Source organism: Nelumbo lutea, chromosome 6, assembly GCF_056320005.1.
Source record: "Nelumbo lutea isolate HS-2025 chromosome 6, American lotus-T2T, whole genome shotgun sequence".
NCBI lineage: Eukaryota > Viridiplantae > Streptophyta > Magnoliopsida > Proteales > Nelumbonaceae > Nelumbo > Nelumbo lutea.
This window is the reverse complement of record NC_142689.1, coordinates 30,069,571-30,082,305: the sequence shown is the minus strand read 5'-3', so window position 1 is coordinate 30,082,305 and position 12,735 is coordinate 30,069,571. Positions and strand designations below refer to the sequence as shown.

Sequence of the window (12,735 nt, the reverse complement as noted above, 5' to 3'; positions counted from 1 at the left end):
ATTTAGCCCATAGGGTGTAATTGTCTTTTTGACTCTCGCATTAGACATAATGCTAATGCATTTCAGAGGAGAGGTCTTAGTCCTTTTTAAAAAGAGGGGGGGGGTTCTAGTATTTCGCATTAACGTCAAGGGAGGTTTAAGTCTTTTTTCCCATAATTTTTTCCTTGTCAATAAAATAAAATGTTAGTAGTTATTACCTTACCCACTTTCCCCATTGCTTCTACGAGGATATGGGCATCATTATGTGATTGAATTGCATCTCTTTTTCTTGTTAGGTTGATAAAGCTTTGCAAAGTATTGAAGAAGAAGCTGAGCGTGTTTACAAGGATGAGCGTGGATTACTTCTTGAAGATGAGGCTGCATCTGCAAGAGATGCTATGTGAGTAAATAGTTTGCTAAATTCATATGGTGTTATCTAACCATCTGTGAAGTAGCCTTTTTAAACTTACCTGCAAACCAGTGATCTTGACTGGGTTGTTTGCTAGTTCAATGTTTCTGAGATATTCTAGGAGATTAAGAAGCTCCCCTCCCTGGAACAACAAAAAGGGAATGCTTCTAACAGAAAAACTATGTATTTGAAATGATAATTTGCTCAAGGAAAAATCTATGACGCAAGGTAGACATAATACTGGAAAGGCTTTGGCCAATCAAACAGCCCCCCTGCCCCCCTGAATTTTGATGATTGGTTACCGCTTTTATGGTGCTGGTTGATTGGCTAGAGGTTTTTTCAGTATCATGTCTTTCCGGCATCAGAGTTGAACCCTTGCTCAAATAATTACAAACTTGAATACAAAGGAAACCAGGGGAACAGGTGATAACAGGTTGAGCAGGTTTAGGTAATGACTGAAGTGATCATTCCTATTTGTCTATACTCTCATTGCTTCTCATATGACAATAGATAATCCTTGTGAAAGATAACACTGTAGAGGTTGAAGTATGCAAACACACTTGTGTTGTTTAATTGGGGAGAGAGGTGTTGTACAAGGTTGAATTTTTGTTCCTTTTCCTTCCCTTTGCTGCCATTTGTGAATATTTCACTGTAGCAAGGATATTTTCTAACAATATGGTTCTCTTCACTTTATTTATTTTTTATTTTTTGGAAAAAGGTGAAGTAATTTTATTCAATGAGAAAGCCAATTACAACAAGACTCAGGCCAACTAGGCCATCCTGGGCCCAAAACATATTACAAGAACATCCATGATTTAGTACAAAGAAGGAGAGAAACATTCTGACTTTTAAACTCCTCATTCACCGACACCCAGGAGCAAATCTTCCCCACCACTTTCTGCACAATGTCATCTGGACTTTTTGATTGATTACAGAAAATTCTATTGTTTCTTTCCATCCAAATGGACCAAAGAACAGCCTGCGGAATAGTATTCCAAACAAGCCTGTCTTTCTTTCTAAGACCCTCCAATCTCCAACTCATAAACAGCTCCTTCACAGACTTAGGCATAGCCCAACACACCTCTAGTTTCTTGAAGAAATGTTCCCAGATTGAAGAGGAAATTGGACAGTGAATGCACAAATTATCTATAGATTCAGCACCCATGCCGCATAAAACACAGGAGGGATCAGGAATCTGAACACCCCTTCTCCCCAAGTTAACCCTAGTTAAGCATTTATTCAAAACCATTGTCCAAACCAGGAAGTTAACCTTGGAGGGACAGGTGGGGTTCCAAATCTGCCCATCCGGGAAGTTCTCCTGACCTGAGCTGCACATCTTAAGGAAAAGGGATTTAACTGTGAATCTACCATCTGCATTCCACTTCCAAGTCCATTCATCTTCCATACTCGTATCAATTCTCTAATTTTGAATCTGCCCCAACAGACCTACATACTCCTCCACTTCTCAGTCTAGCAAATTCCTCCTACATAGGGGAGTCCAAGTAAAGGAGCCCCCAGAGGTACTAATGTTATCAGCAACTGAAGAATCTTGATTCACTGCAATTTGGAACAGCCGGGGAAAAGCATCAGCCAAGGGGCCTTCCTCACACCAGAAATCCTTCCAAAACTTAATTCTATCCCCTTTTTCAACTTTAGTATGGTTCTCTTCACTTTATGGTGGCTTTTTATATGTGGTTGCATCATTTAACGTTTTTTTATAGGTAATAAAATTTTATTGAACCACAAAAGAAGGTAAACAAACAATAGAGAACAAAGGAAAGGAGAAGCAAAAATGAAATCAATGAATATCTATGGGATCCAACTAGAGAACATGAGCCCAAACTCTCTAAGACCCATATACAAGATACACACTTGGTCCGTCATGCGTAGCCTCATGATCTTGCAACAAAAGATAAAAAGGGGGAAATTTCTTCCCAGAGGGGGAAGCAAGAAAATGTGTCTCCACCAACTAATTAGGTATCATTGGTCACCATAATAAATAATCAGAAGCAGTGATTTAAAAGGCATGCGCAGGCAAGGTGCATTTTGGGGTATGCGCCTAACATAGACTTGTTTGGGCTTGCCTCGAGGGGCATGCTACAAAGGCAACTCATAGAATCAAGAGTGCAATATGTTTTACACCACATTAACTACTTGAAGCAATGCAATTAGGGAAAAAAGAGATTGTGGGTTTTACATGCTTGAAAATGCTTTATATGTTTGCTTTTATTTTTAAATTTTCATTTGAATACACTTTACATGTTATGTTTATGTATTTTAATTTTAGATAATAGGTTTTTTAAATCATTTATTCTAAAACTTAAGTTTATATTTTTATTAACATTATGTTTAATATTTTTAAAATTTTCGCATTTTTTTTGGAAATTTCTGACTTTTTTATTATTATTTTTAATTTTTTAGCCTTTTTTTGTAATTTTGCGCCTTTCTTAAAAAGGCACGCGCCTTGCCTTGCGCATCAGGCGCAAATTGGCCCTTGCACTTTTTTTTTTTGCACTTTGCATTTTTAAAACACTGATCAGAAGTATCAACTCCACCAGGGTGTACAACATGAGTTCTAGGCAAGACAATACTATTGTGTCTCAGGGAAGGTATTAGGCACCTTGGGCTAGCTATCCTGAAGTGGCAAAACCTAGCCTCCAAGTTGTGCCTTCAAAAGAAAATTAAGAATGAATGTATTCACAACTGTGGTCACTTGGTCGTGGTAGACCTACTTAGTAGTCATCTTGTATGGCCGTTCTGTCAAGAACAATGGTAATTACAATCAGAAAAGAGAAAATGTGCAAAATGATGTCGTGATGAAGAAAGTCTGAAAATGGTTTAGGCTAGGTGTCCTATTTGGGAAACTAGCAAGTAAAATGATTTGTTCAATACCTCCATCTTTAGGGTTAGGGGCATGGATGCATAAGTAATAGAGAAATCAAAGTGGGAAAGGAACAATATAAGAGGCAGATAACACTTAAAAATTAATGACAATACTGCAGAAATTATGAAAATAAGACTTTGGCATAGCCTTAGCAATGGATTCATGGTGTTGAAACCATTCAATAGGGGCCACTGCCTTAGAACGAAGTCATCATCATCTTAGCCTTGTCCAACTATATAGGGTCAGCTGCTGCCTTAGAACAAAATATCAAATAATAAAATCACAACAATAATGATTACAAAAATCAAGGTGGTTAGATAACCATAAAAAAAATCAAGGTGGTTAGATGTTATTTAGGAAGTCACCAAAATATCTTGAATGAAAAAGGGAAATAAGACAAATGGAAGAATCTTTCTATGACCCTAAGTTCATTAAATTGGAACTATATAAAGTGGCAAATGCATATTCAAAATGTGAGAAAAACTAATTCAACATGAATTGGGAAGGGCTATGCAAGGTGCCAACCAGCTGGTTGGTAAGGTCTCCTGCTGGTCGTAGCGGAGACTTGGGATCTGTTAACAGCTGTTATTGATCCTATGTATAGTACCACAGGGGTACTATTGTACTTTTGATCATTTTTTATTTTAGTTGCTGTCGCCCTATTATATGGTATCAGAGCAGGACTGCCAGATCTGAAAGGAGAAGTCGAGCAAACAGTCCTTTTTCTTCGCACCAGATTTCCAGATCTGCCGCCCTCATCTGCTGTTCGGCTGATTGAAGATCTCACACATTGAAGTAACCTTTCTCTCTCTCTCTCTTACCTTTTTTTCTGGTCGTGTGCCAGGGCAGAACCTGTACTAGGTCTGCCGATTGGATGTGAGGTGATCAACACCTCTTTCTTTCCTTTTTTGTGGGGTTGATTGATCCCTGAGAAATTGTAGGTAGTGAGGACCTTTTTTGTGTGCTGCAATAGCAGCTTTTATGGTGAACTGTGGGTCAAAAAGTGACCAATACCTCTTGTGTGCTGCGACAACAACTTTTATGGTGAACTGAAGGTCAGAAAGTGACTAGTACTTGCTGTAACAGTAGTCCTGCTGATGCGTATGTCAAGAGATGACCTGTATGCACTGTGGCAACACTTGTGTTGAACTTGTAAGTCAAGGGATGACCTGTTAGTGCTGTAACAACACTTTAAGGCTATGTACCCCATTTAAGAGTTGTTTTTGAATCTGAAATCATGAGTGGTGAAGATTATGCTACATCCGGTGTTTCCTCAATGCTGAATGGAATGAGTGGGGGTGTGGACCTATCCTTTCCCAGGGCTGTTATCCCTCTTGATAGTTTAAATTATTTAGAGTGGTCAAGAGGGATCAAGCTGTACATTATTGCAAGGGGAAAGATAGGTTATATTAATGGGAGAATCAAATAACCACATTCTGGGAGTGCTGAATATAACAGATGGAACCAGGAAAACAACATGGTCATGTCCTGGCTTTTAGTTTCTATGCAACCTCAAATAAGAAGGAATTTCATGTGGGCTGAAATGGCAAATGAGATATGGGAACAAGCAAAATCAACATATTCGGAATTGCGACACTATGCAAAAATCTACCAACTACAGGTAGAATCGTCTACTTGTAAACAGGGGGGAGGTGTCTCTGTGTACTACTCAGACTTGACCTCTGTTCGGAAGGAGTTAGATCATTATCAGAGTGTGGATTGGAAGTGTGATGAAGATGCAAAACTGTACAAAAAACTCGTCTCCCAATAGAGAGTGTTTACTTTCTTACATGGTTTGAACCCTACATATGAATCTATCAGAGTTCAGATCCTAGGTAGCAAGGATCTTCCATCAGTTTAGGAAGTTTATGCTCTTGTACAATTAGAAGAAAGCAAAAGGAATTTGATGAACAGTTCTGGAGGAGATGTAGTTGTGTTGGCAGCGAAAGGGAGTGTTACTACCGGAGGGGGAAATACTTCTAGGAAGGGAGATCTTCAGAAAAAGATGGATGACAAGGACAAATTGTGGTGTACTCATTGCCAGAAACCCTGACACACCCGAGACACATGCTGGGATCTTCATGGGAAGCTGAAATGGGCTCAAGATCTGAATAAGAAGCAAGGTTCAGATATGAATAAAAAGTCAGGACAACAAGGTACAAGAAAACACACTATGGCAAACATGGCTACTCAGGAGAATTAACCCCCCATTCATACTGTGACTCAGATACATTCATCTGAATCTGACCCAAGGGAGGATATTATAAATTCCTTCCGTGACCATTTAGAGCTCTATGGTAGAGCAATTCGTCAGATGGATGCTCCTCACTCAACTTCATTTGCGTCTACATTAGGTAACTTTGCCACAACTTTCCATGTTGCTTCTCATAACCCTGACTTTCCCTGGATCATTGATTCTGGAGCGTCAAAACACATGACTGGTATGTCCTCTTACTTTCAAACCTATCACTTTCTTTCTGGAAGAGACAAGGTGAGGCTATCTGATGGATCATATTACTACCATAGCTGGTCAAGGAACCACTTCTCTCCCTCTCGGCCTTACCCTCTCTGATGTTTTACATGTTCCAAAATTTCCCATTAATTTGTTCTCTGTTAGTAGTATTACTAATTCCTTAAACTGCTCAGTGACCTTTTTCCCTTCTTACTGTGTGATCCAAGATCTAGCCTCGGGGAGGACGATTGGTAGAGGATGTATGGTTGATGGACTTTACATGCTGGAGAATAAGGCTGGTTTTCAAGTCACAGAGTCTAAGAGTTAAGTTTATTTATGGCATTGTCGTCTTGGTCATTTATCTTTTGAGTCTTTGAAAGTGGTGTTTCTAGAATTGTTGAAGTCAGTATCCGTTTCAGATTTCTCTTGTCAAACTTGTCAATTGAGTAAGTAGTGTAGAACTCATTTTCTTTCAAAAAATAATAAATCTAAATTTCCTTTTCACATTGTTCATTCTGATGTGTGGGGCCCTGTTACTTTACCATCTAGGAGTGGCTACAAGTATTTTATTACCATTATCGATGATTATTCTAGATATACATGGGTATATCCCATGCGGATCAGGGATGAAGTACCCAAAATTATCTAAGATTTTCAACGGATGGTCTTCACCCAATTTCAAACTGAAATCCAAAATTTTCAATCAGATAATGCCAAAGAGTATTTTCATAGTGATTTCACGGAATTTTTTGCGTCATGTGGTTCACTTCACTGTAGCTCTTGTGCCCGAACACCACAACAAAATGGTGTTGTTGAAAGAAAGAACCGAACCTCCTTGAAGTGGCCCGGGTTTTACTACTCCATATGAATGTCCCAAAACGCTTTTGGCTTGAGGTTGTCCTTTGTGCTACATACCTCATCAACCATATGCCCTCTCGTTGGTTAGAGTGCAAAGCCCCACATCAGCTTCTCTTTCCTAAGGCTCTCCTTCTTCCCATTCCTCCTCGTGTGTTTGGTTGTCATTGCCTTGTCCAAAATTTTCCCCCACTCGTGGGAAATTGGATCCTTGTGCTATTCCTTGCATATTCTTGGGGTACTCATTCACTCAAAAGGGATACCGTTGTTTTGATCCTGTTTCTTGGAAATTCTATGTTTCCATGGATGTTTCTTTCTTTGAGAGTGAGCCTTTTTTCCCTATTTCTCCTTAGGGGGAGAGTAGGAACGAGGAGAAACTAGTTCAGCTCCCTCCTTTTCCTGATCCTCCTTCTTTTCGTGTCTTCTTTCGTCGTCACAAAGGCCAACCAAATTCAAGAGCTGTGGAGAATCTAGAAGCTGTACATCTAGTGCCATTAAACTCTTCGGGGACGGATCATACTGTTAAACAGTGTATGCCCTTAGCTCCAATCAGATTGATGTACATTATGACATTTATTTTAAATGAATAAAGTACATATTTGATTCATTTAACAGTGGTGTGTTTCTGTGTAATACTCTTAAACTGGACACTTGTGGGACTCGTGTTAGTTTAGAATGTTCACAGCCGTTGGATAAGTTTGGGGAGATTTATCCTACTAAGGCTGACACTGATGTGTCGCCAAGTGTTGGGGTGGCCTGTCTCAGTTGCCAGGATGAGACCCGAGGTACATGCAGTGTAGGTTTACTTGAAACCCTGAACCGAACTAGATTTCCAGCATTGCTCTGGACGTTGGTGATTAGTGGGCAAAACTGGAAAGTTACACCTGACCTCTAGACTCGATTATGATACTGCACTAGGTGTCGGATTGGGCTGTCTTTGATATGCCAATCAGTGAGATCCTTAGCGGGGGTCAAAACCTGGGTATGTTGGGACAATCCGAGAATTCATGAATGGGTGATCATAGTGACAGGATCAGCCCCTTTATCGGACAAAGATAATGATCGGGGATGCACTCTCTCTGATGGAAACCAAGATTGCTGGTAGCTGATTTCAATCGTTGAAAATTGTTTTGCAAAATATATTTTATATACGGATATAAATATATACTATATATATTATGGTTTCAAAATGTTTGCAAAATGTTTTAATTCCCAGGATCCATGTGAGTAGAGAGTGCAACACTGTTCCTTGCAGCCGAGGGAGAGGTCTTCTCTTGTCGGGCAGTGTTCGATCATTATGGGCTGAGAGGTTAAGTGTAAGACCATTGAGTGTAATACCTGATGGGCTAATCTTACATTTGCCCACAGTCCCTGGGTTTTTGTAAGGTAGCTTGGCCCAGCCCAGGGACCACTTAGTGTAAGTGTTGGGCCCATTAGGAGTCCATGTGATGGGCTTCAGGGGGTTCACTGTCTTTTCAGTGAATTCGGTCAGGCCTTGTAACAAAAGTTGGGCTGAACCCATGTGGCTGATGTGTAGATCAATGTTTGGGTTCCACGCCATACGAAAACGCCTAATTGGGCAGCAGGTTGGAAGCAGTTTGAGCACTTAGACTTATTGGGCCTAAAGCCCATTTCGAACTGGCCTAATTTGATTAGTTAAATAAAGGGGGCGGATCTGGGATTAAATCAGCAGATACCCTATCCACTCAGAGAGTCCAGATCTGAATTCAGATATGGAAACCTCCTAATAAGATTAGGAGAGAGCTGATCTAATCTGCAGATAAGATAAGGGCTTATCCTTATCTCTTAAAGAGAACTCCTTATCCAAATACAGATTTGGATTGGGAAACTCCTAATGAGATTAGGAGCTCTCTTTAAGGCTATAAAAGGAGGAGGGGGTGAACCATTCAACCCATCCCAAGCATCTAGAGATTAGATCTCTAGAACACCCGGAGAGAAGACAACAACAGTGTGACTGCGCCATCTTCTCCCTGCGTTTCCTCCAGTTGCCGCCACACTGCCAGTTCGATCTCCATCCTTTGTAGGAGCGATCAAGAAGTGTCTTGATATCAGTCTTTGGAGAAAGGCTGATCAGAAGTCTTGCTCACTACCTCCATTGAATTCTAGCTGAAGAATTCGGTTCGTTGAACGAACCGTGCTGATTCTGCTCCATCATTCACTGTGTCATCTTCAGTGGGAGTAGTCTTTGGAGTCTTTCTTTGGGTGTGAACACCTTCATTAGGAGATATTGCATCTTCGTATTAGGTATATCCCTCTCCTACTGTTTTGGTTCAGATATGGTTCGGTTCTTGGTTCAAGATTGATCATTGAAAAGAAGTTTTCTAAAACAGGGAATTGATTCCCAGATGGGAGAGATAAATTTTTGAAATTTCGCCCAACCTACCTGCAGGGTTCGGCGATCCATATGATGGATCTCTCATCCCTTCACATACCCACTCAGGTATCTTGGTTCCCATTGATGTTCCTGACCCCATTGCAGTTGATACCTCTGTTGCTAACGACCTTGACCTTCCTATTGCTCACAGGAAAGGTGTTAGATCGTGCACCACTAAACATCCCATTTCCCACTTTGTTTCCTATGAAAACATTTCACCTTCTTTTCGAGGCTTTCTCACATCCATTGATAGTGTCCCTATCCCTAAGAATGCGGCAGAAGCTCTTTTAGTACCTGAATGGACAGATGCTATGAAGGAAGAAATTAATGCCCTTCATAAAAATGGCACATGGGAACTTGTAGATCTTCCTAAGGGAAAGGATAAAGTTGGATGTAAATGGGTGTTTACAGTCAAACATAGGGTTGATGGCACGGTGGAGAGGTATAAAGCTCGTTTAGTGGCAAAGGGATTTACACAAGTGTACGGAGTTGATTATGCAGAGACTTTTGCACCCATTCCCAAGATGAACTCCATTAGAGCTCTATTCTCTCTTGCTGCCAATCTTGACTAGAATCTACATCAGCTTGATATCAAATCAAGAATGCATTCTTGAATGGTGACCTTGAAGAGGAAGTTTACATGTTACAACCCCCTGGTTTTTAGGCTCAAGGCAATGAACAAAAGGTGTGCAGGTTGAAGAAGTCTTTATACGGGCTAAAACAATCACCGAGAGCCTGGTTTAGCATATTCCATGCAACGGTTCAGTAGAAAGGATACAAGCAATGTCAATCTGATCACACATTATTTGTGAAAAGAGAAGGTAAAATTGTTGCTTTGATAGTATATGTTGATGATATAATTATCACTGGCGACTGGAAAGATGAAATCCAAAAGTCGAAGAGTTTTCTTGCCACACAGTTTGAAGTAAAGGACCTAGGTCCTCTAAGATACTTCCTAGGAATTGAAGTTGCCTGCTCAAGAAGGGGTATCTTCATTTCCCAAAGGAAGTACGTCATAGATTTACTCCAGGATACAGGAAAAATGGGAGTGAAGCCAGTTGATTCCCCCATTGATTCTAACCATAAATTAGGTGACAACCAAGGTGAACCTATCAAGGATGTGAAACCGTTTCAAAGACTTATAGGGAGATTGTTATATCTTTCTATGACCCACCCAGACATTGCTTATGCAGTTGGTGTCCTTAGCCAGTTTATGCATGCCCCTATGACCACTCATCTTGAAGTAGCAGAAAGAATCCTCTGATACCTTAAGGTTTCCAGGTGCTGGCTTGTTGTTTCAAAGGCATGGACATTTGTAAGTTGAAGTGTATATTGGTGCAGATTGGGCAGGATCCCTAAATGACAGAAAGTCAACTAGTGGCTACTGCACCTTCATAGGGGGAAATCTAGTTACTTGGAGAAGCAAAAAGCAAAGTGTGGTGGCTAGATCCATTGCTGAAGCTAAATATCGAGCAATGGCTCATGGAGTGGGTGAAATTATGTTGATAAAGAATTTGTTGAGTGAGTTGGGTTTTCCAATGGACAGACCTATGACCCTATTTTGTGATAACAAAGCAGCCATAAACATTGCTGCTAACCCTGTGCTACATGATAGAAATAAACACATCGAAGTTGACAAGCATTTTATTAGAGAGAAGTGTGTACTCCCAATGTCAGCTCTGAGGATCAACTTGCAGACATCTTTACAAAAGGACTACACCACTCAAGACATCATGATTTATGTGACAAGTTGGGCATGATTGACATCTATGTCCCAACTTGAGGGGGAGTGTTAACAGCTGTTATTTTTCCTATGTATAGTACCGCAGGGGTACTATTGTACTTTTGCTCCTTTTTTATTTTTATTGTCGCCCTAGTATATATATTAAAAAGCTGCGCCGCCAGCAGGATCTTTGAGCTCAGTTCTCTCCTCTCTTCTTCTCGCTCTTTTCTCTCTTCCTTCATTCTTCTCTCCTGCATAACAGGATCAAATCCCGTCTGCACCTGGGTTGGGGGATGGGCTACCCCCCTGTTGTGTATTCCTAGAAATAAAAAAAGAAAACAAGTGTTATGTGAAAGAAGCCACAAGTGTTATGTGAAAGAAGCCACATGGATTTTCTAGAAACTTCATATTTGGGCCATTACATGATGTAGGCAATAAATACTTCTTGCGGGGAGAAAGTGCCTTAGGGATGACTTGAGAGGTTCACCCTCTGCATCACATGAAAAGCAATGGGAAAAGCCTTAAGCATTCTAAAAGAGCTGAAGTTTCCTATTCAATAGTCTTAGTCAACAAGCCAATTTAGCAGCTGTTTTGATGTTTTTATCCTCCCACATAGTAAAATTCTTTACCAAAGCTTCATTGTTAAACTCAGATACAAACTATGTGAAAAAAATCAGTAAGCATTGGGATAGTGAGGAATGTTGTTATTTCATCCTTTATTTTGCTCGTTTTTTTTATTTGTGGATTCTTCTTATTTACATTAGTTTTTTTTTTGTCTCTTCTGACTTGTCTAGTTTGACCATTTTTAGGTATGAGCAGGCAGAATTGATTGAGAGAGAGATGGAACAGATGGCTGAACAAATCAAGTCAATTATTCAGACCTTAAACACTAGCCAGGTATAGTATGATTTGATGGGTTGTAGTGCATTCTTCTTGTAAACATTCTGTCAGGAATCCTTACTTGGTCAAGTGTTCAGGGTGGGGACCTTGATGCAATAGATGGGATGACTCCCTTAGATGTTGTTGTCCGGATTCTAAACAATCAGCTTAGTTCACTCATGTGGATTGATGAAAAGGTCAGTATTGTTTACTGTCTTCATTTGCAGGGTACGTGTTAACTTTTTTTTTTCTTAAACATATTTCTTCTAATCCTTGAGAACCGTACCTTGCATGATTGCTTCTCCTTTATCAAGTTCTCGTTTTCTGCTTTTGATTGTTGCTCCTTGATTAAGTTATTTTATTGGTTTTTTGGCATCAAATCAAACAATCATTGGACATGATGGCTCAGTTTGGAAAGAGTACAAATACAATATGTACAGTACAAATACATATAAAATAATACAAAACACAAGGTTTTGCACTCTACATATTTGTATTTGTATTCCTTCCAAACTGAGCCTGTAGAATTCCCATGTTTCATTGTTCCAGGCATTTGTGCAGAAAACATAGTATTTTCCTTGATTGTATATGCTGTATTTTGTTCCATGGCTTGAGCCCTAATGGCTAAAATTCATGGCAGGCTGGAGAGTTCTCTTCTCGCATTCAGCAGCTAGCTAGCCGTGGTTCTGCTGCCAACCAGGACTTGGCCGGTTCAAGATTTTGGATGAGTTGATCATTGGCCTGTTGCTGAAGAAGACATATATGAATCAACTGTGCCAAGTGAAGCCAGGCAATGTGCTGAGGTGTTCCATATGTGCCTTCACTATGGTCCATGGAGAATTTTTATTCCTTCCCCAATGACATCCAACTAATTTTCCCCTGTTCTGTTTTTTCCCATTCTCTGTTATTGTTCTTTGATAGAGAACTGTATATCTGGCTGTACTTGAAAAGCCCCAACCGTGTAATTTTGGTGTATGCTGCTTATTGGAAGTAATTTAGACTCACATTTTGTAATATAGCAATTAACGTTTTTACGGGCTGTAACCCAATTAGGATAAGCTGACAATCGGAGCACCTGAGTTTGTTGGAAACTTGGGAATCTAGACATAAAAAAGAATATACTAATGTTGGTTTAGAGCAGCTGAGAGCAAGCTGATTT

General features: G+C 40.0%; 1 protein-coding gene across 1 annotated transcript in view; it reads left to right on the top strand.

Annotated features, from left to right (window-relative positions):
• The window catches only part of EMB2766 (structural constituent of nuclear pore), a 53,433-nt gene extending 40,853 nt beyond the window's left edge, over nt 1-12,580 (top strand). The window contains exons 6-9 of the mRNA XM_088949195.1: nt 276-379; nt 11,507-11,594; nt 11,675-11,773; nt 12,217-12,580. Coding sequence (XP_088805321.1) covers nt 276-379; nt 11,507-11,594; nt 11,675-11,773; nt 12,217-12,309 — 384 coding nt within the window. The 3' untranslated portion in view covers nt 12,310-12,580. The remainder of the gene's footprint in view (nt 1-275; nt 380-11,506; nt 11,595-11,674; nt 11,774-12,216) is intronic.
• The last annotated feature ends 155 nt before the right edge of the window (nt 12,581-12,735 follow it).